This window comes from Phalacrocorax aristotelis, chromosome Z (genome assembly GCF_949628215.1).
Source record: "Phalacrocorax aristotelis chromosome Z, bGulAri2.1, whole genome shotgun sequence".
In the NCBI taxonomy this organism is placed as follows: Eukaryota; Metazoa; Chordata; class Aves; order Suliformes; family Phalacrocoracidae; genus Phalacrocorax; species Phalacrocorax aristotelis.
In genome coordinates this window covers 18719309-18745141 of record NC_134311.1, presented here as the reverse complement: position 1 = coordinate 18745141, position 25833 = coordinate 18719309, and the positions used below count along the sequence as shown (strand labels likewise).

The window sequence follows — 25833 nt, the reverse complement described above, 5'->3', positions numbered from 1 at the left end:
CGAGCCATCACCCCATATAAAGATTTTGTGCGCCACTACAAAGAAGTCCAATTCAGTCACACAGTTTACCAGATGTCTGATGGAAGTACAAGACAGCAGAGGAGAAACAATCCAGGAGGTTCCTGGAGTGTGTGGAAGATAACTTCCTGATGCAGCTGGTAAGTGAGCCTACCAGGGAGGGTGCCTCGCTTGACCTCCTGTTCATAAACGGGCTGGTGGGAGATGTGGTGGTTGGAGGCCATCTTGGGCTTAGCTACCATGATATGACTGAGTTCTCAATCCTTGGTGAAGTAAGAAGGGGGATCAGCAGAACCACTACCATGGACTTCAGGTCCTGACTGGGAGAGTCCCTTGGGAGGCAGTCCTGAAGGGCAAGGGAGTCCAGGAAGGCTGGGCTTTCTTCAGGAAGGAAGTCTTGAAGGCACAGGAGCAGGTTGTCCGCATGTGCTGCTAGACAAACCTGCAGGTAAGACAATTGGCCTGGCTGAACAGGGAGCTTTTGCTGGCACTCAGGAAAAAAGAGGAGAGTTTACCACTTTTGGAAGAAGGGGCAGGCAACTCAAAAAGAGTACAAGGTTCTCGTTAGGTCTTGCAGAGAGAAAATTAGGCAAAAGCCCAGCTAGAACTCAATCTGGTCACTGTTGTAAGGGAGAACAAAAAATGCTCTTACAAATACATTAACAACAAAAAGAGAACCAAAGAGAAACTCCATCCTCTATTGGACGCAGAGGGGAACATCGCCACTGAGGATAAGGCGAGGTACTAAATGTCTTCTTTGCCACAGTCTTTAACTGTCAGACCAGTTATCCCCAGGGTGTTCAGCCCCCTGAGCTGGAAGGCAGGGACAGGGAGTGGAATGAACCCCCATAATCCAGGAGGAAGCAGTTTATGACCTGCTGAGCCACCTGGACACTCACAAGTCCATGGGACTGGGTGGGATCCACCCAAGGGTACTGAGGGAGCTGGCAGAGGAGCTCGCCAAGCCACCCTCCATCATCTATCAGCAGTCCTGGTTAACAGGGAGGTCCCAGATGACTGGAGGCTTGCTGATGTGACACTCGTCTACAAGAAGGGCCAGAAGGAAGGATACAGGGAACTACAGGCCTGTAGCCTGATCTCAGTACTGGGGAAGATCATGGAGCAGTTCATCTTGAGAGAGCTCACCAGGCAAGTGCAAGACAAGCAGGGGATCAGGCCCAGCCAGCATGGGTTCATGAATGGCAGGTCCTGCCTGACCAACCTCATCTCCTCCTATGACCAGGTGACCTGCCTAGTGGATGGGGGAAAGGCTGTGGGTGTTGTCTGCCTGGACTTCAGTAAAGCCTTTGACACTGTCTCCCACAGCATCCTCCTAGAAAAGCTGGTGGCTCATGGCTTAGACAGGTGTACTCTTCACTGGGTAAAAATCTGGCTGGGTGGCTGAGCCTGGAGAGTTGTGGTGAATGGAGCTAAATCCAGCTGGCGACTGGGCACGAGTGGGGTTCCCCACGGCTCAGTTTTGGGGCCATCATTTTTAATATCTTTATCAATTGTCTGGATGAGGGGATGGAGTGCACCCCCAGTAAGTTTGCACGTGACACCATGTTGGGCAAGAGTGTTGATCTGCGTGAGGGTAAGAAGGCTCTGCAGAGCTATCTGGACAGGCTGGACCGATGGGCCGAGGCCAACTTATGAGGTTTAATAAGGCCAAGTGCCGGGTCCTGCATTTGTGTCACAACAACCTCATGCAACACTACAAGCCTGGGGAAGAGTGGCTGGAAAGCTGCTCTGCAGAGAAGGACCTGGGGGTGCTGGCTGACAGCTGCCTGAACATGAGCCAGCAGTGTGCTCAGGCGGCCAAGAAGGCCAGTGGCATCCTGGCTTGTATCAGGAATAGTGTGGCCAGCAGGAGCAGGGCAGTGATCGTGCCCCTGGACTCGGCACTGGTGAGGCTGCACCTTGAATACTGTGTTCAGTTTTGGGCCCCTCACTACAAGAAGGACATCGAGGTGCTGGAGCGTATCCCAGGAAGGACAATGAAGCTGGTGAAGGGTCTGGAGAGCAGGTCTTATGAGGAGAGGTTGAGAGAACTGGGGTTATTTAGCCTGGAGAAGAGGAGGCTGAGGGGTGACCTTATCGCTCTCTACAGCTACCTGAAAGGAGGTTGTAGTGGGGTGGGTGTTGGTCTCTTCTCCCAAGTTACTAGCGATAAGATGAGAGGAAATGGCTTCAAGGTGCATCAGAGGAGGTTTAGATTGGATATTAGGAAAATGTCTTTACTGAGAGAGTGTTCAGGCACTGGAACAGGCTGCCCAGAGAGGTGGTGGAGTCACCATCCCTGGAGGTATTTAAAAGAAGGGTAGAGGTGGCACTTCAGGGCATGGTTTAGGAGGCATGGTAGTTTTGGGTTGATGGCTGGACTTGATGATCCTAGAGGTCTTTTCCAACCTTAGTAATAATAATTCTATGAAAGACTATGTAGAGGTGCTCCCTCCAAATCACTCTTCAGGGCGGCTGGGAACTAAACAGATATTAAGGACAGCACTTGATAAAGAGTTTTCAAGTTGGTTAAGAACCAATATCTCTAAAGGTACTCTGAATAGCTTTTTAAAGTTATTTAATTGATAATGGGTTGACATAAATACTATGGATGTTTACTTGTCTCTCTCCTGCGGTAGATGGTGAAGGATAAGTTGTAAGTGCCATTAACCCTCTGACACTGCCTCCCCTCATTTAGCTATGCTAAAATGTGCATGATTTATCCAGAACATTTCATTACAATGAATTCCACCTCACTCTAGGTCCACAGTCCAACAAGTCCACCCTTCCAAATTAAGAAAATAGATTTCCCCTGAAAAATTGTGATTGCTGTATCAGCAAACTCTGTAGCAGTGTTCCTTCATGCAAGCATTCAATGTTCACGGATAGTCCTGGTGATTACGGTAGCATTTCTCTTGAAATATAATTTAATAAGCATTCATATAGGCCTAAAGACACCTGAAAATATTTTGTTACATTCCCTATTCTAACAAACATTACATTTGTTTTGTAGAGAGATCCACTCAAATATAATACATAGTATTGTATGACCTCGCAGGGGTCATTTTAAGGCTTGAGCGTATTAGTGTACCGTGCTATACACGATCAAAGCCTTACTTCAGTGTAATAGATAAAGAAAGAGAGAACTACACCCTCCTATCTTCCCTTAAAAATTTCTCCTTTACGGTAGCACTCCCTGCCCAGTGCAGCTGGTAGCATGAGTGAAATTATCACTCCTGCATGCATTGCCTTCTCATTTTAAGCTTCCCCTTCAGGCTATTTTCACCGGTGTATTTGTACCAGTGCCCTCCTGTGTTGTGGCCCTGTCCCCCCCAGCATCAAGTACATACTGAACATTCAAACACATCAGGATTTACCTTATAAATACTGATCCGAAACTCTCTGTAGGGCTGACTGGCGTGTCGTTACATGACATTTGGAAGCTGTTATGACTTTCAGAATGAAAAACGGAGTCCTCCAAGGAATTCCCCTTTCTCATCATTGTAATGGAGTTAACCGCAGAGTTAAGTAAGTTCAGTTCTAGAGCGATCCTTCAAACACAAAGCCTTTCACTGCTATGGAATCTTGATGTGAATCCAGCTCAGGCTAGTTTTTAAAATCAATTAATGAGTAACTTATTGATGTGACATCATAAGGTGGTTTTCTTTTTTATCTACAGCACTTGGAAGGTTCACAAACAAAAACAATCAAATCTAGGTGCACTGTGTCTTTGGAATGTCATTAATAATAGCAATAACTTGTTCTGATGAGTTAAGAAGAAGTAAGAATGTAAAACAAGAACTCTAATTCAAATGAAGTTTCATTGACAGGTTTGTACCAAAAACTGTAACATGGTCTGTCCTAAATTCTGCTTTGTGAATTATCTACCCATCTCTAATTACCCAAGCTTGAATAACATAATTGTGTATCTTTCAGCAGTGACTATATCCACCCATCCTGACATGTCAAAATTACTATATTGCACTTCTCCACTGACAAATTGGTGCAGATTTATGCATGGAGCCGCTATAAATCCATCATTGCAGTTCATCTTAAATACAGATAATCTTTTAATTCTTGGTGCACCAAAACCCAACTAAACAAAACCAGTTTGCCTAGCCATTTTTTTCCATAGGAATTGGCACACATTAACTACAAACTTAAACAGTTTTCTGTTTGTTGAAGATGAGTATAATGATTAGGTTAGTCAAGGAAATGATAAGTGGTGTTTCTTTAGATTGCCAGTCCTCTTATAATACTGAATTAGCACCCCAAGGCCTCCAGAAATTCTGTTAAACTTCATTTAGGGCCTGCATGGTAATAAGCTTGTAAATAATAAGGTAATAAAGTCTATGAGACTGAAAAAACACACGGAATGTAGTGCTCTTTGTCTGTTCTCAGCTTCTATAAATAGATTGTGAAACAATACAAATGCATTTGGACTGTTCCCAGGTTTACTCATAATCTCAAAGACACCTAGTCAAACTATGACGGCTTTCTCCATGTTGTGGGTTTTTTTTGTCTCTCGTTTCTTTACATGACTAAATACCTGGACTTTGCTTTTTAAAATATAAAATTTATTTTGTGATCAGTATTACGCAAACTGTAATGAAATCTATAAGTGTGAGAAACAACAGGAGAAACAGTAACTACTAAAATGTAGGATTAGCATAATAGCTAAGAAGCAAAGGTAGAGATGAAAGAGTAATTTCCTTGGAAGTGAAAATCCTGAGTAAATGTGAAACGCCTTGAAAGAAAAAAAGCAGAAAAGGAATCAAATACACACTCTTCATCATCTTAGGTATTCCCTGTGAAATGGAAAAAATGGAACACTTGTACTTAGGAGCAGTATGTAAGCTGCTTGGAAATTGGGTTGGTCTTCTTGTTTTTCCCCAGTTAAATGTTCTGAATTTATGCCTTCTTCAGTAGCTATGCTATATGTCTTTGGTTTCCTGCTATCTAGGCCTTTTTGTTACTTTGATTCTCCTTGATCCTGCACGATCATAGTCTATAAATACAGGGCTGTCTAGCTAGGCAAAGTCTCTGTACTTTATTCCTTCACCATAAAACAAGCAATATAACCTTCAACAAATACAGTAAACAAAAGCTATTTTCCTCCTCTGGTCACAAGGAGAATTGGCCTTGGCTCTGTCACGTTGTTCACATCTATCCACTTAGGATAGGAAGTCTGTTCTTTTCAAAGAAACAAACATCCTTAAAACTGATTAGAAAACTTAAGTGACATAGTGAGCTCATAAATCATTAATATGTAATATTTATCTTTGAAAACAATCTATTAGTACAGTAAAATGTAATGAAAACCCTTCATTAAAAGTCATAATGGCAACTTTGTTCCTTCTGTTAAAGAGCAAGTACATAGAGTGGGCAATTGAATTTTTCCCTGAATGGGTAATTGCAGGAACATTTTTAGCAAGGACCAACCATGACACGATTTCCTTCCGTCAAGCGTATGCATCTTTGCTGGTGTCCACAAAACAGTTAAATTCTCGAACACAGCACTGTGCCCCCCTCTGAAGTATTGTATTCCATCAACCTCTACCACACACTAAGTCTATGCTTTCCAGCCTGCAATTATATGACCACACCACGTATGCCTGTTCTGAAGGGCTTCTAGGTTTGCCCATCCTAGTGCTATAATTAACCAGGTCAGGTACTTAGCTGGTGAGTTAAATGCTCTTGTGGCTACACAGCTGGTATTACTGAGCTAGTTTAGGACCAGCTTAGACCTGACTATGTAGAATCATAGAATCATTTAAGTTGGAGAAGACCTATAACATCACCAAGTCCAACTGTAAACCTAATGCTGCCAAGCCCACCACCTGATTTTTGTTGCAGTGACACTGGCATTACGTGTTGCACTGGCCATGTGAAGCAAAACGCTCGTGTGAGAGTGCCCTGAGACTCTCACTGCTGCTGCTTACTAAGAAGGCTCACCTTTCTTGAGTGTTGCAGCAGTGACTGCTGGAGCGATAGAAAGAAGAGGACCTGGCCTACAGGATACATTTCTGGTGGAAGCAGAGAGGTACAGTGGTGGTAGCAATGTCATTGTATGCCCAAGGGATGGACCTTTCCTCTTCGTATTGCCAGGCTCAGACAAACTGAGTTTACTATTGATTTCTAGTCCCTCTGCACAACTGTTATCTTGAGATGTTTTGCAGATTGTTTTGGGGCTGGAACAGAAGGAGATGGTAATTTGCAATTAGGAGCCCCAAAGGACTGACCTGATGGTGCCTGTATAAATGATATGACTTGAATTCATGCCATTTTTATTGGAAAGGGATTTAAGCTGTATGATCATCTTCAGCATTGCCCTATTTTGATGCAATCATATGCAAACCTTGTAGTTTATAAATCACCATGCAAATTTTTAAAGCAGTCAATCACTCCCTGTTACTGGTATCCATAAAATTTTTCATGGGGGTTTAGATACCTACAGAAATTTCACCTGCAGAGGCGTGTGGCAGATACAGTACTTGCTTGCTTCAGATGTCTTAGCAGTAGTTAACGGACACCAATATCTTTTCTCTGTCCGATGCAGTGGATCAGGTGTGGGGAGAAGTTGATACTCCTGATGGTGTGGCTATCTGCTGTACACAGACATCTCCCCAGAGAATTGTTCTTTATGTTCTGAAGAAATTGGTAGCTCAGTGGCTTGTAAGCTTTAATACATTTTTTACTGTCTCTTGCTGTCCCATATAATGAAAACAGCTTTTTATTTCATGTTTCTCTTCCTGTAATCTTTTCTTGAACTCCATATGTGTATTTGGCCAGGTGCGTCCTTATTTTTCTCAACTATGCCCTTTAATTCTGACCTTTGTCACTGACACTCTGTTATCACTTACCTGCTAGACTATATCTTGTGGAGTCTAGCACTGTTGCAATTGTTTCTGATAAGCAGACAGGGGAAAAAAAGTTGTTGGTGCCTTTGAACCTCATATAATTTTATTCTCAGTCTACAACAGCCATAGTTGAAAGGCTAGAATTTGTCCTGAAAAATTTACGATTCTCTTCTTTATCCTCATGACTGCTGTGAATTTGTTTTTTCCAAGTGAGTTACTCCAGAAAAAGAAATGGTAGTTTATTTTTGCTTTCTCAATTCCCGAAATGTTTCTCTGAGGATAGAGATACGGGGAAATATATTAGCAATGCCAATAGTGTTGCACCTATTTTAAGTCCTATGTCTTTACTAAAATGACCTCATGTTATCGGATAGGAAGAAAAAAGTGATTCTGGGTATTCAGAGTGAGGGCTTTATTTATGCTAGGAGAGCCTTTGCGCCTTGTGATAGGTAACCGCTAAGAAACTACATAGACATCGCAGGTTGATGTGATGATAAGTGGGAGGCGTTGTTAAAAAAGGTAAAGAGATAGCTGGAAAGATGTTTGAACAAAACATGCAATTTTATTACTATCCAAGAAGAATCAAATCAACAACAAACCAGCCATTGTACATGTGGCAGAATGTCATACTAGGGATTTGAGATGGTAGTGAATGTTTTTATGTACAATCTTAGAACATCTTGGCTGGAGTGCAGCCACAAAATCTCATAGATTTTATAATAAAGGGCAGGGGAATGGATGAGTAGGTGTTTAATCAGTTTGTTCTGAGTCTCAGAATTTACAGGACTCTAAACTGAAATAAGATTGTGCATGATTAGTCTGTTATGATCCCTAGAATAATTGGGAGGGGGGGAGGTGACAACATTTAACCAGTAGCCTAAAGCACAGAGTTCCTGCTTTTGCATTTGGCTCACCTAATTTTTGTTCTCTACGGTATATAAAGAAGCAGGTGCTCTGATTCAGATCTGACATTGTCTTTCATGGTTAGGACTGCATCCAGTTTTTATTTTCTTTTTTGCTTGCTAGACCAAGCCTGTGCAAAAACTAGTATTTTTCCTCTGAGTTGTACATTTGAAAAGTGCACCTTTCCACAGATAATTCCAGAATTAAATATGGATCAGATCTAGTTCACTATAAAATCAGTTTGGACATTTTTAGATAAGTTTTATATCTAGGTTCCTTTGTTCTGCTCCTCTTTCTAATCTTAGATTTTTTGGTTTTCTTCTTGAACTTGAGTTTGACCTGCTCCACCCTATGCTTAATCTGCAACACAGAGATACACTCTGCTTGTATGCAGTGAGTTTTGAGTTGTGCCTGTTTCTGCTTAAACTTACACCAGTACTTTCTTGAGTATGAGGGACGCTACAAGCAGATACCTAGGATTGCAGTAGCATCCTCTGTGCTGCTCCGAATGCTGGATGAAAGCAGAACTGGTAGAATCACAACTACATTAGAGTAGCGAGTCAGAAAACTTCTTCAACTAGTCAGGTGCAGTGAAAGAGGTAGATGAAAATGTAGCATAGAAGAATGACACCTAGAGGTATATAGGAATGAACTGAATGGTGTGGTGACCATAGTTCTTGAAGCCAGTGGCTGTTTTTCTCTCAGTAATCTTGTTGCAGGAGCATGCACTTAAAACTCTTTTTTTGCTCTCTGGCATGGTGGTGACACAGTGGATGCTGTTGTGCTTACTCCAGCATATGAATGCTCAGCTTCCTCCCCCTGGAGCTCCCTTATGCTCAACTCCTGGGACCACATACATGAGAGATACTATTCCACTTGGAGTAGTCCGGCTTATCTGTGTTTGGGAGCCTCTACTTCCAGGCAGGAAAGAGTTTTTTAAAAAACAAACCCAGACCCAATGAATTTGGAAGAAAGCCATTGGGATGAAGAAGAGAGTCTGGTGTGGTGGGGTTACAGAACGCAACTCTGACTTGAAAGGTGGGGTTTTGTAAAATTTTCTTGTAACAGTAGGAAATGCTGAAGTCTAAAAATTTGGTGTATGTACAGCTTTAGTGCTTGAGCACCAGAGGCTGATGAGGAAATACAAGACAAAAAGTGTCTGAGTTTGTTGCCCTGTGTGAGTGAGAGATTTGGCTTTGTTAATAACAACAAAAAACCCACATCTTCTGGTTGATTGAAGGATTCCTGCTATTAATAATGCCTGGCCTGAGTGCCTTGAGTGAGAATGAGAGTATAGATTCTGTGGAAGTAAACAAGAGAACATAGGCATGCGAAGCCAATAGGCTACTAGCATCTGAGTTTTGCAGGGTGCTGCTTATTTGAGTGAATGGCTCATTCTTTGCCTTATGGATGTTTGCAGCATACGCTTTAAAAAAGTAAAAAAATCAGCTTTGTAAATGGCTGCATTTCTCATTCTTGAAGTGATGTCTAGAGGCTTGCAGTACAATCAGTCCAAGCATTAAAAAATGTGAATTGATTTTCTTTCTGTTCTCTTCTCTGAGTACTGTAAGAAGATAATTAAAATAAAGAAAAAAAGCCAACAATTTTTTATTTGTGCATTTGAAGCCGATAGATTTGTCAAGGTCATGTTTTCAAACTTTCTGTGGTAACGGTTAGGATTACAGCCAGGCCTGGAGTAAAATGTTGCTAAGAATGCGAAGTGACAAATCTTACCAAGCTGTGGCTGCTGACATGAAAGAAAAAGTAAATATAGTTAGCAGCATTGTGAAATATAGAAAATTTCTGCCTACCCATAGTACCGTCATCTCTGAAGTGAGCTTATGCTAGCTGTTTTCTATCTAGACCTCTGCTTTATTAAACAATTCACTTGGTAAACGAGGTACTGGTCTGCAGATGTAAAATACCGTTGCTGACTGTGTAGTGACGCTCCCTCTCAAGGACTGCACGGCAAAAGGCACTAGTGAATAAAATAGGGAATTCCAGGGACATTTAGCTAGTGTAGCACCACCAGGAATATGCATGAGACAGTAATGTCAGTGAGATGGCAGCTGGTGAGGCAGTTGTCAGTAAAACAACAACAAAGTGGTAATAGGAATAAAACTCCAACAAGGCCAACTCCAATATATCAGTGTAGCAAATCCTTAAAACAGGAAGAGCATTTGAGGCATTACACAAAACCCCACTGAGGTGAGCAGAAGCTTCATCAGACTTCTAACCAGATCCCTGTCATACAACCCTGTGCTGCAATGGTGAACTTAATTTTGACGTAGGAAGTATGGAAGAAACCTCGCTTGATAGAAACTTGCCTACAGTAACCAATAGACAGTCTGAACAAATCATGGATTTGGTTACTTTGATTTTCTTAGGAAGTGATGACTAGTCTATGAGGAAACTAAACAGATCGAGGAAATTTAAGCACTTCAAACCTGTTTTTCTCTTCTTTGTAAAAAAGTGGCAACTTACTGCTCTTGATATCCTAGAGAAAATGGAATTTCTGGAATTTTCTGCTAAGCCATAACAATGAACTATGTGAGCTTGGAAAAGCAGAATTTGAGATAGAGAAGCACTTGTTTTACGACTATATCCTTGAGGAGAGCCAAGAGACTGATCAAAGCAAACACCCCCTCTCAGAAGCCGCTGAGAACAGGGTGATAAAGTGTAGAGTCAAGGAGAAAACTAAGTGGGATAATGATAGGAACTAAAACAAAGTGCCCATTAGGGGAACTAGCCTCAGTATAATACTAAAAATCAGGCTGAAAGGCCAGGAACCTGCCACCCCACCCCCAATAAGTCCCTTGCTCTCTGAGCATGCCTGGTAAATTAAAAGTGAGTGTACCTTTACATCAAAGTGAGAAAGAAATTAACCAATTACTAGCCGAAGCATGTGGATATTAGCTGTGACTGACACGTTTAACTGTATAAATGCATTGTAGTTTCTTGGTGCAGTGTTTTAGCTTTGTGGGTTACCACCTAGCACCCGTCTTTGCACAAACATGAATTAAATAAAATACCTCCGCTCTGTGTTTAGTTTGGTGCTTTGCACACTGGGCAAACCTATCTCTCACCGTATATTTTTGTGTTTAACACAAAAGGAGGAAGAGTTGGAGAGACAAGTTTAATCTTATGCGATCACACAGTAGAGTGCTTTCTGAAAGTGAAATAAAAATGTTTTTTTTTAAAAGCTTTTTTTCCTTTTGAATATCTTTTCAGAGGTACATTTCTGTCCCTGTGTGCACAAGTATCTCTCTTAATCTGCTGTCTTTCTCTGTGGAACTGTGCTAAAAGCAGAACATTTTTGCCCAGGTATGGCAATTAGAAGGAGCCTTGTCAGGGCAAAAGGGGAACTAAGGCTTAGGTACGGCTCTTCTCCCTTGAAGGTCTTATTATATTTAGCTATGTACACGATTTAAATTACATAAGCCTCGTGTCTTTTCTTCCTGCAGGGCAAAAAAAAAAAAAAAGAGCATGGAAATACATTGTTCAGAAACAAACTGTTTCAGAAGCAAACTTTCTGTTTGCAACATGGATATTTATTCGTTCAGTTTTCCTTTTGTTTTTCCCTTGATTTGCTTAACATCTTCTATCCCAAGACACTCTTAAGCATCGTCCCTGAGTTGTTGTACGTACTCATCCTGCCTAGAGCATTAGTTGCTGCATTTGCCAAGTTGACCGGTGCCACCTGTGCCTCCTGCCACCGCGAGCCCAGTTGCAGTAACAGGGTTTAGCTCCTGTGACCGTGCCCTTGTGAGAGAGCAGGCTGTTTATCCAGTCCTCTGGGGTTGCTTCTCTTGTAGTGTGAGAGGAGACAGTGAAAGACCTGAACTGAGGGTGTCAATGAAGGCTGCTGCTAGAATGCACGGGCTGGGTGAGCTGTAGAGCCTTGCTGCTGCTGCTGCTGTGTCAGCACATCAGGCTGTGCCCGGGGCCCCAGAGCAGGAAGGAGGCTGCAGCACTCTTTAGCAAGTGGGTGAGGTGCGGGTCACATGTGCGTAGTGGTTTTTTTTCTTTTTAAAATATTTTTTTTACCTGGAGCTAGTAGGCATACAGTCTGCAGCCCAATGGGAAGGTTTGTTTTAAAGTACACATCATTGAAAACGAATTGTTGTGCCAGTATTTACCATTTAAGAGGGTTTGCACCACGTCAGCTACTTAGAAAAAAACTGCAGTTATGCAGTGATAGGTTATAACAATAGTGCCTCAGTCTAGAATACCTCTGTGCATGTTCTAATGAGGAGCTTAAAACATTGTACAAACAGCGCCTAATGAAGTTAATGCCACCCTTGAGAGTTGAATAACAGTAGTCCTGTTTTTACAATTACATTAAGTGAAACTTGAAGATGTGAGGGTATTTGGGAGAGGTTAAAGGAAGTCGGCTGATTTTGATCTAGTCTCTGTTACCAATTAATGCTGAGTGTTTGAAAAGCCTACTCAAGCCGCCCATGTCATTCAGATAAGTGAGGTAGGGAGAGCCTTCAAAACTTCAGTTTGACCAGCAATACAGGACCGTGTCCTTGGAGTCCCTAATACCTCAAATGAATTACTTAAAGCTATTGTTTGGCTCAATTTGCAGTAGGTAGCATTGCTTAAAGGAGCTGAACCGTGGTAATTTTGGACCATTCATTTCTGCCTGCATTCCTCAGATGGTGGTAACTGGGGTTAGGTTTTTAGCAACCTCCTTTACATATCTTGCTTTAATATTCTCAAAGCAATTTTTCCTATCCCTTGAATGAGACTGAACAAAATGTAAAACAGACTAATGCAACAACGCTGGCAACTTGCAAGAAGAACATTTGTATTAATCACTAGTGTACGCAGAAACATATTTGAAAATATAAGGAAGCACTTCTAAAATCTCTACTAGATCTGGCGTTACGCAACAAGCATTTTGTACTTTCCAGTGGTTACACAGGTTATAATTTAAAATTAGAATTTCCATCCAGACCATTACTCTGTATTATTCTGTATTGAAAAACAGCTTCTACAGTGAACAAAAAATATAACAAGCTACCTTGTAAGCTAATAGCATAAAAAGCCCAAATAAGTAGTTGATGGGTCCAGAATAATCTTTTATGTTTAAGCATAAATATAGATTAATAGAACAGTTCACTATGCCAAGCTATCCATTTGTTATTGATAACATAATAGTACTGTAAATTATCAAAGTCTGTTTGTGCTTAAACAGGAGACACAGCCCAGTGTCCCAGTGGACCTGGAAACAATACAACTAGGCTTTTTAGCATCTAGCTTTAAATTTCTAACACTATTTTAAATTACTAGCAATTTTTAATTATAATAAATATTACCTATTAATTTCCTTTCTGAGTGATCTAATCTGGCAGTAAATTATTTTAGATAACAAAAGACAGAAAATATCACAAATACATGGATTTGTTTTCTTAATTGCTAGTTTTGTTGGTAACCTGTAACATTTTTTGTCAGTTTTATAGCTAGAAGATTAAATTAAAGCTCTGCAGACATACTTAGAATCAATTTTGGATTATAATCAGAATCATTGCTTAGTTTAAGAAGTTTAGTTTTATATCAACCATTCTAATGTGATGTTAATCCTATGCCCTTAAAAATGCTGTTAAAACTCACTGTCTTATACTAGGTTCTTGAGGTGTGATGGTAACTTTGCACGTATAATAGCAGTTTTCATCAGCAGATTGCTTTCTGTGCATTGTTATTCAGGCAAGCACTGGGTTTGTTCTTTGCCTAACATATGTTCAACCTAGCTTTTGGGTTCAGCCTTGTTCTGAGCTTTCCCTTATAAGCTAAGAAAGGTAGATTGTAATGTGATTCTTTACTGACCATCTGGAATTGCTGCCTTGAATTCTTCTCTGCTAACTTTATTTAGGCCTTCAGCAATAAGACACCTATTTTCCAAATTCTGTTGAAACGGCTAATGATTAAATCTCCACTGTCTTTTATTATGACTCATATCTTTTCTGATGCAGTCTGCTGTGCATTGTTGGCTTAGTACTTTCCGTACTTTTTTGCCTCCCCACTTCAGTAAAGTTTCCCTTTGACTCAACCCATTATTCCTCCCCTTGTAATCCTACATAAGTGTATAAGTCTTTTTTTTTTTTTTTTCCATTTTTTTGTGTGTGTAACATTGTTTTTCCACGAGAAAATTACCACCCTTTGTGGTTCAACTGCCATTTTTACACCACATTGTCTGAAAATATTACCTCGTTTGGTGTGTCGCCCCCTCACCCAGTATACCCTCAAGGGGTATGGAAGGGCATAGACTATTACTTTGAAATGAAGACAAAATGGAGTAGGTCATCTGGAAAAAATAGTCTTTCTCTTTGTGTGCAGTGAACTTGTGACATTTATTAGTGTATAAACTGGAAAAAAGTTCAGGAAACAAAAGGTCAGGTTCTGTTCCCTACAATCTGATTTTTTTTTTTTTTTACCTACAATGTAAATTATCTTTTCTGTGTAAATTATTTTCAAACATGTTGACTATTTCTTTGAATTAATAAAGTATGAAGAATCTGCCATACAACCATTTAGTATTTGCTTGAATAATATACATTATCACTAGACCACTAGGCCTTGAATTATTTTAGAAAACAATTAAAAAAGAGAAAACACATCTACAAGCTTGTGACACTGGGCAGAGTTTAATTTTCTGCTCTAACATTGCCTCAAGAAAAAGATGTGATGGAGCCAGTACCGCTCACACGGGTGATGAGGAGAAAGCGGATAAAATGTTCCTCCGAACCTTTATCGTATTTTATTCTTTTTATAAAAAAAAAAAACCCGCTCCCCCCAGTGAGTACTTTCGTAGTCTTAATTTGAAGTCCACCTCAGAATGTCCCCACACCGCGGGGGAGCAGCACCATCTAGTGGGTGCCGCCGCCGCCGCGGCCTGTGCGGGGGGGGTTTGCGAGCCCCTTCCCGCCGCCGCCGCCGCGCGCCCGCCCGCCTGCCTCTCTCCCGCCGCCGCGGCGTCCCGTTTGCTCGGGCTGGCGGCCAGTACCACCGGCAAACTGCAGGCCCTGCAGTCAGTTTTGAAAACAATGCTGCAGAAATTTAGTGCGTGGATTTTCGGCAGCGCGGGGCGAGTTCAGGATATTTAATAATCCATTTTTGTATTCTAAAAATTATTCTGATAACATTTCCGTTAAAGAGCATCTCATACAAATATTCCCCGTTTGAGAATGCTCTTGATTATCTCTGCAGTGCACTTATTAACACAGCTTTTCAGCAATGGTCTTTCTGCCAAAGAAAAACTTGTTCAGCTGTGATCCATTAGTCCTTCTGGCTATCATAAAATGATGCCTAAATGTAGTTTATTTTTGCAAGAATAGAATTTAAAACTACTTTAAGGGGCTGAGCCAAGAATGATGAAACAAATGAGAAAGTTGAGATCTGAAAACAGCCAGGTGTCAAAACAGGTGCTTGTTAATTTACCCATTGTGAGTTATTTGCTAGTTTTGATGCAAAATGACAGTAAGGCTTCCTTTGAAGGAAGCCTTATATATGTTTTCTGTATACAGAAAGTATGTTTATAATGCTGCTTTTTACTCGGCGTTGTCTACATTCTGTGACGATACTGTATTTTCTACATCTGAGATTATTGGATAACAGTAGAGCACGAGTCCACTTGCTATGAGTGAGTACTAGTGAGATCCTCCTGCAGGAACTGTAGGTCATTTGTGATGTGGATGTTTGTGGTTTGTTAATGATAAGGGAAGCTATAAAAGTTTTGGTGAATAATTCATACGTTGCATAGTGGTTGTGGAGAATAGCAGCCATCTTCTGTGAATTAATAGCTTCAGCTTCAAAGAAAAAGAGAAAAGGCGGGGAAAGGAAACATTCAGGCAAGCGTATAGCTCTGAGAAGGCTAGTTAGCTACAGAACTGCAGAGTCTGTGCTCTGCTTTAGCTTCATCAGCTCGCAGGGTTTAGTTGCCATGTGCTTTTTTTTTCTTCCCAGTCCTCTGGGAGAGTATTTCTCATAATCCAATTCATATGCAAGAGCTTTAAAATATTAGGTGTTTGGTGTATTAAATCAAACACCTGAAATGAATTATGGAGAGTGACACATACTAGATCCTAATCTGATCTGATTGTGAAACGCGAGAGTTGAGTACGTCCTGAATATGATGGGGGAAAAAATTGTAATCAAAGGAGGTTTAGCTCCAGAATTTGGATTTAGAAAGAAGAATTGTTTTTGTGTATGCTAGGGAATTTATGCTCAGTCACAAACCTTTCCTGATAACTGTGTGATCCATAGCTTGTCTGCTTTCTGGAATACACTTGTTGAAATGATGAACGCTAATCCAGACTGCCTATTGTACGATATAAGCTTGCAGTTGCAGATAATGCAGTAGTCTGACAGCGGATCAAAGTTGGTGTGAAGGCTGCTGCCAGTCTTGCGTTTGGAGAGGGCACGATGATAACAGTGCTTCATTTGCCAGGATGGCGCGCAGAAACGTGAACAGGACGTAGAGCCTACTTTATGTAGGTGGGAGGCCTCTGGGAGTAATTAATTGTTCTGACTTCTGTTGCTTTATTCCCCTGTAGCGATATACCTAACAGTGTGAAGCTCTTCACCTGTTTCACATGGAATGTCCATCTCATGTTTCTTCGTATACAGAGATGCACTTATTCTGGTTACTTCATGTGTCCTTCCTACTTCCCCTTAGTGCTAAAAGGTGAAGGAGTATGATAGTGGTAGAACATGTTGACAGACTGATTCTCTGGCTGTAAACCTGCATAACAGTCTTGCAACAATATTCTACTGGAAACATTGAGTTTGCATAGCTGAATGCAGCCCCACTTGAAGCTGGAAAAATAGGAGAGGTGACACAGTCCTGAAGCTGATGTAGAAATGTATGCAATGCTGGTTGATATTAGCAAGGAGTGCTACTCACTGAGTACTTCAAATTACATGTGGAACTGAGTATGCATCTTGAATTCTGAAAAATCAGTGGAAATGTACTAGAATTATTTCTGAGGAAAAAAAAAATGTTTGTATGATTTGCTTGCTTGGGTTTTATATGCTTAAAAGAGCCCCTCACCCCCTGAGAAAAAGAAGGCCCCAAAGTTGCTTTTAGCATCTTTGGAACCAAAAACCTCTGAACAACATTTTATAAATTACACTTTCTACACTTTCTCAAAGGGGATGAATAGAAGAGGGATCAGAAATACCAGCTTTGCCATGAAGTATGCTGGGGTGTTCTAGTTTACCTTTACTTCACCTACATCTATCTGTTTATGAAACCATGGCTTCTGAAGAATTCTGCAGCGTCTAATTTCATCTTCTGATCTGGAGACTGAATTTTTCCACTCAACTTCTCTTCTAAATAGCGAGTAGCTCTGCCTCTTGCACATGGATAGCCACATAGTCCATAGCCAGGGTTCTGTATCACTAGGATTGCTGACTGCCTGTATTTGCACCATATCTACCTTAAACACTTTATACTTTTGCTTGTAAGAGCAAGCTTCGTGGGCTTGAGAAACAATACTACACAAAGTAAAATAAGGATTGAATGTGCTTGATCTCTATTTCATCACAAGTGCTAAATTTCACGGTTTAGTTACATAGATGTGGGACCACACATCATTTTAGTGGACGTTAAGTGTGTCTTGGCATGGTTCCCTTGACATTAACCACAGCAAGAGTGTTGAGGCTGCAGGAAACTTTACTGCACATTTTCCTAACATATTAGCATATTATGCCCCCCCCCATCCCCCCCCCCCCCCCCCATTAAATTGCATCCTTATTCTTGTAGGTTTCCTTCTCAGAGTTTTTCACAAGTTTTGTTGAAAAGAATAATGTGTTGGGAGTATTTAGAAACATATTTTAAAAATTAACACAAGCAAGCGCTGTGTTGACCAGGAGGAATGTACATGTTTGTCAGTGAATTATAAAAGCAATTTGAAAAAGAGAGTATTTTTCAGTCTATAACATATCTGTATATAACATCTGTGGAGGGAGAAGCAGCTCTCAAATTAATCTGAACTGCTTCGGGGGACATCTTTTTAACTATCTAACTGATGAAAAGATTATATATGCATGACACTCATCCTGCTTGGTTTTGTGGTTTAACTTGATCTTAAGTGTTATGTTAGGGATATGAAGAATGTATTCAGTTTGTCATGCACTTAAAGGCCTATCTGGGATTCCTGGCTTGCACACTGGCTAAACTCTAATAGCAAATTAATTTTCTGGTTGGATTACATTGAAAAAGTGTATATTTAGTAGCCTATCTTCTGAAAGCCTGCATAGCACTTACTTTGACATCTGGTTGTTAAAAGTGTCTGAGGAAAAATCCTCTTTTTTCAGTAAGTAAAAACCCTGGGATTTTTAAAATAAGTAAACTTGTACAGTTTCAAATATTTTAATTTTGGGGGATTTTTTTGGTGTCTGTCTGTGCTACCCAAAACTACACAGGAACACTTTGAAAGCGGTTTCTCAGCCTGTAGGAGCTTACAATCACATCACAAGTGAAGAAGAGAATATTCAGTATCCTTTTGATTCTTTTCCTGAGGAAAGCAGTTCTTAATATACTTCAGTGTTGAAAATAACATCTCATCCCTGGCGTCTTTCGCCGTTGTTATGGTAACAACTGGATGTGGTGGTGGTGCACATTAGGAAAGACTCAGAGATGTTTTGATTTCATAGTATGCTTGATTTTATTGTATGAAACCTGTGTGTGTAGGAAGGTAGAAGGGTGTCGGCACACTCCTTGCAACAATCAACACTATTGGTAAAAAAGAACTATTAATTTTGGTAATGCTTCCCATCTTACTTATTGAATGGACTTCATTCTAATAAATACAAAACTTCCCTCATCAGGCAGTCAATCAAAATGCAGGCATTTGTGTGCTATTGGAAAATTGGCCTTTCAGCTTGTCCCGAACCATGGAAATTAAATCCAAAGTGTGCAGGTGGTGGTTTGTGATCTCCAAGGCCTGTTATAAAAATAGGCAAAGCTGCTAGCTGAACATGCCTGTGTTTACTTATCCCCAGAGGAGCTTCAGCTGGCATATTATATTCATGATGCCTTGCTTTCATTCCAGGGTTCAGAGTACCCAGTCTTTAAAAGGCTAAAGGGGTTGCTGGTGAAATGTGCAAGGATGGAAGGGGTGCAGCCAAGAAAGCAAAGTTGTCCAGGTCTGCATTGTTTATACTGAAGGTACATGGCAAAGGTTGCATTGGGTCCTCTGTTGCCTTTTATTTTTGGAGGGCGCAGCATCAAAATGCATGCTTGCCCTGTGAGGCTTTGGCTTTTATTCTTGCTATCTTATTCAGTCTCTGTATAGTTGTTCTGGTTCTTTTGAGAAAAAATGCACTCTTGCTGTACTTAAAAGACCAATTGTTTTTGCGGTTCCACATGTAGAGTTTCAAATGCCGTTCCAAACTGAGCTAATGACTACACCATTAAAATGCTGGTGTATCTGAAGATACAGCTTAATACTGAAAAAGGGAATTTAAAGAATTGAAAGATGATTTCTTTTTCTTTAATAGTCTACACAAATTTAGGGTTTGTATAATTTAGACACATTTTTATTTAGTCAAATATTTCTATAGCTTGAAGGATTAGGAAGGGGCTTTAATTTCGTCAGAAGTTAAGGTGCAAACAACTGAGGCTTGCCAGCAAAGTAACTGTTCACATTCTGGAATCTTCATATTGTTTGGACAAGATTTCAGCAAAATAATAAAAGGCAGAAGGAGAAGACAAGTATAGCTGCACACCCTTAACTGTGAGCATCATTTGTAAATTTCCAAATTTACTTTATTCATATGCCTAAATGCTGTAATTTTGAGTATGTCTGTGTCATTTTAGATATGTTCTCAGGATGGAGGCCTTGTAAACATGCAGATGAAACAAGTGTTGCAAAAATGTTGCCGAGAGATTTATTTCCTTGCTTTATTATTCCCCTATTTCTAGAGAGCAATAAGGGGACCCGTTTTACTGTCAAGTAATGCGAAGAATATGGGCAGCCCCACAAATAGAACTGAGGTGTCATTGTGCCCATCATCCCCAATCCAGTGGGGCCACCGGGAGGACAAACTCCCATTTTAAAACACAGCTGGCAAAAATTTGTGCAGAGGCTGGCCTGAAATGTCTGGATGTGTTATCTGTCCCGCTAATGTAATTGTAAGAAACACTGTGAAGAGAAAATATGGGCTGTCACCTCACGAGGTTTTCATGGGCATACCTGTGTGACTGTCTCACCCAGCACTCCCTACAGTCAAACATAAAACTAACAGATAATGCTCTTCTTAAATATTGTCAGCTATTAATGAAATGTTTAAGGACTTTCCACAGACTGCTGAAAGATGTTTTAACACAACACACCACTGGAGCCTGTCACTCATTGAAATCAGGAGACTGAGTCTGCATTTAGGTATACCAGTGAGAACACGTGCTTCAGCTGCACTTTAAGGGACTTTATCGGTACTGGTAATTACTAATGCTGTAGTCATGTGCAAGGGCCTGCTTGATGGATCCATGTTTCCCAGGGTAAAAGGGTGACACCATCTTCAGACACAATGCAGAAAGTATCACCTGTCACAGCAGAGCTGGATGATCTGGATGAACTTCCTTAAATCAAATGTCAACAGAAGTACAGGCTACAGCCCTGCAAATAGTCTTTGATATCTCTATTATCGTCATCTGAACGGGTTGATCGTTTTTGGAAGTTGTAGGTCAGGATTTTGCATTTGAGTTTATATTATTACTGGCCATATACTAACCTGTAAGAATTGTTACATGGTAAAGACCTTAAGGAATGGAAGATTATGAGGTGTATGTGACTCTAACAAAAATGATGAATATGTTAGAAGGTAAGGAAGATGAAAAGGAAGAAATGCTTGCCCTAATGACTATAAATGATTAGTCTTGCCTCTCAAATAGTGGCAGGAATGGATGATGGGACAGCACGGCCCATGCAGTGATCAATCCTGGGCTCCCACAAGTCCTGGTCTGGGTGCCTGTGGCCCTTCTACCATACTCTAGATCTTTAAGAGAAGAAATCCTTATCTGAAGGTGTCTGAATTAATTTTAAACAAATGAAAAAGCGAGAAATGGGAATAAAGCTACATGAAGCAAAGCAAATTTGGAAATGGTAATTGAGAGCAAGCATATGGAGAAATTTGAAAGGCTTGCAATGGTGAATGTGCCAGTAATAACTGCTCATGAAAGGAGGGAATATGAAGGGGAAATTAAAATTTTAACTGCTCAGGCATGGAATGCAAGAAGGTTCACTGCAAGAAGGGGTTAAGCTGGCAGGAATCACGAATGTTGGAGACAGAAGGACTCCCTGTAAGGCAGTGAAGTTTCCCTTGGTGATGAGATAAGAAACAGCCCCAGTGTTGTCTTGTAGCCATCCTGGAACGGGAGTGTGCAGGGCCACCTCTGGGTGGCAGATCTGGGCTGGGGCATAGAACCAAGGCTGGGCTGATGTGTCCCCTGTAATCGCTCATGGGATCAGCACTTAGGAAAAACATTTCCACAGACATCTGGAGAACCCAGGGGAAATACAGGAGGCCAGAGGGCAGCTATTCAGGGCACCACATGGCCAAGGCCAAGCCATGTCCAGAGGACAGACACCCCACAAACCCTGCAGGCTGGGCTCTGGCTGCAGCCCCAGCCCAGCCCATCACAACTCCTGCTCAGGCAGGCTCTCAGGTGGGAGCTCCAAAGCTGCCACTACAGCAAAGAGGGCGAGGACACTTCTGCATGTGGGAGAGGTGCCCAGCTGGATAACCTCCACAGCTGGGGCGCTTTGATACCTAACGCTGCTGCCTTCCCTCTTCCTCCTTGGCCAACAGCTCCTGCAGCCAACGGGACACAGCACTGCCCTGGCATTGCCTACAACTTTTCAAGACAGTTGGATTTACTGCTCAAATCTCAACTCCAAACACCTGCAGCTCTGGAAATGTCAAGCAACAACCACTAATCAGCACCTTCCTCCTCTTGCTGCTGCAGCATGCCAGGACATGGGTGCCAGGCTGTGATGTCACTGCCATGCAGCACAGGTGTCACGGTGATGTTTGAGGACTTCCCCCAGCACCTGCAGCCAGCCGGTGCCAGTTTGTGGGCACTTGCTGTTTGGCAGGACCAAGCCCAGCTTGGTCAGGGAAATGCCTACAGCTAGGCACCACTTTGGTCTAACCCTGACAAGAGGGTTTGAAAGCCATCTCCAGAATGTTAAGTAATGGCCACTCTTGTCCTTCCACCTAAGAAATGACCTGAGAAAGAACTGATTCTCTGAGCTTTTCCTGCCCTCCTCCTCTCTCCCTCTGTTGCCAAGGCTTATGGTTTGAAGACATCTCCAGGAGAGCTATCAATCACCTGCTTCTGGTCCAGATGAGCTCACTGAGTCAGGAGACTGAAATTTTCCTGCCACAGAAATACAGAATCACAGGTTGGAAGGGACTTCAGCAGTCATCTAGTCCAACCTTTCTAGGAAGAGCACAGTCTAGACAAGATGGCCCAGCACCCTGTCCAGACGACTCTTGAAGGTGTCCAATGTGGCCGAGCCAACCACTTCCCTGGGGAGATTATTCCAATGGTGACTGTCCTCACTGTGAAAAATTTACCTCTCATGTCCAATTAGAATCTCCCCAAGAGCAACTTTTGTCCATTCCCCCTTGTCCTCTCCATGTGAGTCCTTGTAAAAATGGAGTCTCCATCTTCTTTGTAGCTACCCCTTTAGTACTGGTACATGGTAATGAGATCCCCTCTGAGCCTTCTTTTCTCAAGGCAGAACAAACCTAGTTCTTCCAGCTTATCCATGTATGGCAGGCTTCCCAGTCCTTTGATCATCTTGGTGGCCCTTCTCTGGACCCCTTCCAGCCTGCCCACATCTTTTTTGTATAGCGGGGACCAGAGCTGTATACAGGACTCCAGGTGTGGCCTGACAAGTGCTGAGTAGAGCGGGATAATGACTTCCTTCTCTTTTCTGGTGATGCCCTTTTTGATGCAACCCAGCATCCCGTTGGCCTTCTTGGCCGCAGCAGCACACTGTTCGCTCATGTCGAGCTTTCTGTCCACCAGGACCCCCAGGTCCCTTTCCACAGAGCTGCTCTCCAGCCAGGTGGGTCCCAGTCTGTGCTGCACTCCTGGATTATGTTTTCTCAGGTGCATGACCTTACACTTCTTGTTGAACTTCATAAGGTTCTTGTTGGTCCACTCTTCCAGTCTATCCAGATCTCCCTGCAGAGCAGCTCTCCCTTCTGGAGTGTCTACTTCCCCACTCAATTTGGTGTCATCCGCAAACTTCATCAGGCTACACTTGATCCTGTTATCCAGATCACTTATAAAGATGTTGAATAACATTGGGCCCAATATTGATCCCTGGGGGACTCCACTAGTGACAAGTTGCCACTTTGAAAAAGAGCTATTTACCACCACCCTTTGGGTGCGGCCTGTCAGCCAGTTCCCCACCCACTGCACAGACCACTTGTCTAGGCCATAATGCATTAATTTCTCCAGCAGGAGACTGTAGGTGACTGTATCAGAGGCCTTGGAGAAGTCCAGGTAGACAATGTCCACCGCCCACCCTATGTCAACCAGGCAAGTCACTGTGTCATAGAAGGTCACCAGGTTTGTCAAGCACGATCTGCCTTTAGTGAAGCCATGTTTGCTTTTCCCAGTCACGTGCTTCAATTGACTTTTGATGGCCCCAGGAGGATTCTGTCCATAACTTTCCCAGGGATTGAAGTAAGGCTGATGGTCCTATAGTTACCTGGATCCTCCCTCGAGCCCTTCTTGTAGATAGGGGTAACATTTGCCTTCCTCCGGTCCCCTGGGACATCCCCCGTTCTCCATGATTTCTCGAAGATTATGGAGAGTGGCCTTGCAATGACGTCAGCCAGCTCTCTCAACGCTCTCGGGTGGGTGGTGTCAGGGCCCATTGATTTGTAGGGGTCAAGCTCCTGTAATAGTTCATATACTAACTCTTCCTTCACCAATGGTGGGTCGGTGTTTGGATCAATTGGTAATTTTGTTCCCAAAGCCTGGGACCCAATGGTGTTGGTAAAGACAGACGTGAAAAAAGTGTTGAGGACCTCTGCCTTTTCTGCATCATTAGTGATTGATTCTCCTTTTCCATTTAACAGTGGGCCTATGTTTTCCTTCTGTTTCTGCTTATGGTTGACGTACCTGAAGAAACCTTTCTTGTTATTTTGACATCTACAGCCAGTTTCAATTCAAGCTGGGCTTTTGCTTTTCTAACTGCATCTCTGCACACTCTGGCAATGCCCTTGCAGCTCTCAACGGATAATCCTCCACTTCTCCCTCTCTGGTGTGCTTCCCTTTTGGATTTGAGTAAACCCAGAGTTCATGGTTGAGCCAAGGGGGTCCCTTGCTCCACTTAATTCCCTTTCCTTTATAGGGGGTAAAATGGTTTTGTGCATCCAAGAGATAGTTCTTGAAGAACTCCCAGCACACTAGCACTTTTCTCTTCATGGAAGCATCCCATCGAATCCCTCCCAGCTGAGCTCTGAGTGAGGTGAAGTTTGCTTTTCTAAAATCCAGAACCCTTGTCTTAGAGCTGACCTTCAGCACACTCAGCAGGGTCCCGAACTCCACAATATTGTGGTCACTGCAGCCAAGGCTATCACTAACCGAGATATTACAAAGCAGGCTTTCTCGGTTTGTGAACAGCAAGCCCATCAGTGCCTCATTCCTGGTTGGCACATCTAACATTTGTATCGGGAAACAGTCCTCCATGCATTCCAGGAACTTGGTGGATGACATGCGAGCTGCCGTATTGTTCTTCCAGCAGGTGTCTGGGTAGTTGAAGTCACCCATCAGGACTGGGTTCTGTTGGCCAGAAGCTTGCTTTAGTGCCCCAAATATCGCTTTGTCAGCTTCGTCATCGTGGTTAGGTCAGTAGCAGATGCCCACTGTGAGGTCCTGCTTGGAGATCGCCCCTTCGACTTTAACCCAGGGACATTCAGTAGAGCAGTCACAGTCACCATGGTTGACTTAGACACACTCGAGGTTTTCCTTAACATAGAGTGCAACTCCTCCACCTCTTCTACCCTGCCTGTCTTTATGAAAGAGCCTGTAACCGTCCATTGCGATCCCGCAGTCATTTGAGGTGTCCCACCATGTTTCAGTTACTCCTATGATGTCATACCCTTCTGGGTGGGCACGGAGCTCCAGGTCCTCCTGTTTGTTTCCCAGATTTTGTGCATTTGTATGCATACACTTGAGGTGACTGCTCTTCTGTTTCATGTCTTGGGAGACAGCTAAGGAACATTTGTCACCGCACTTGTTGGCCTGACTTACTCCCCTGTTGGATGTGCTGGTATGAGCATTTCTGCAATGGATCCCACCCCCCAAGTCCTTCAGTTTAAAGCCCGCCTCACCAGGTTAGCCAGCCTACTGCTGAAGATTCCCTTACCCCTTTTGGACAGGTGGATTCCATCCCTCCCTAGCAGGTTGTAGTCATTGAAGAACACCCTATTGTCATAAAAGCCAAACCCCTCACAGTGGCACCAGCCACGTAGCCAGGAGTTGATATACATTATGCGCCTATTCCTGGCTGCTCTCTTCCCTCGAACTGCAAAATGGAGATCACTTGGGTGCCAGTATTTTTCACTTGCTCCCCCAGGGCTCAAAAGTCTTTCTTGATTTTTACCCAGGTTATGGCTCTCAGTGTCATTTATGCCTACATGAAATAGTAGCAGTGGATAGTAGTCCATTCTCTTGCTGAGTTGTGGCACCCTCTTGGCCATGTCTCGAACCTTGGCTCCTGGAAGGCAGCATACCTCTCGTGACTCCCTGTCAGGTCGGCAGACGGGTGCCTCAGTACCCTTCAACAGAGAGTCACCCACCGTGAGTACTCATTGTTTCTTTTTACAATGTCCACTGTATGTTGCTGGTACAGTTTCCCTTTGCAGGGGACTTTGCAGATCTTGCTCATGGGTGTCCTCAGTCGTTAAGGCTTCATATCTCTTTCTGATCATGATGGTGGAGGGTGCAGGCTGATGTGGAATCCTGCTTCTGTGAGTCACCAGGGTCCACAGTGCCTCATTCTCGGCGGTGTCTGCC

General features: G+C 42.5%; 1 protein-coding gene across 1 annotated transcript in view; it reads right to left on the bottom strand.

Annotated features, from left to right (window-relative positions):
* The window catches only part of GRAMD2B (GRAM domain containing 2B), a 46316-nt gene extending 42729 nt beyond the window's left edge, over nucleotides 1-3587 (bottom strand). The window contains exon 1 of the mRNA XM_075078720.1: nucleotides 3396-3587. Within this exon, the coding sequence (XP_074934821.1) occupies nucleotides 3396-3520 (125 nt within the window). The 5' untranslated portion in view covers nucleotides 3521-3587. The remainder of the gene's footprint in view (nucleotides 1-3395) is intronic.
* Nucleotides 3588-25833: the final 22246 nt, after the last annotated feature.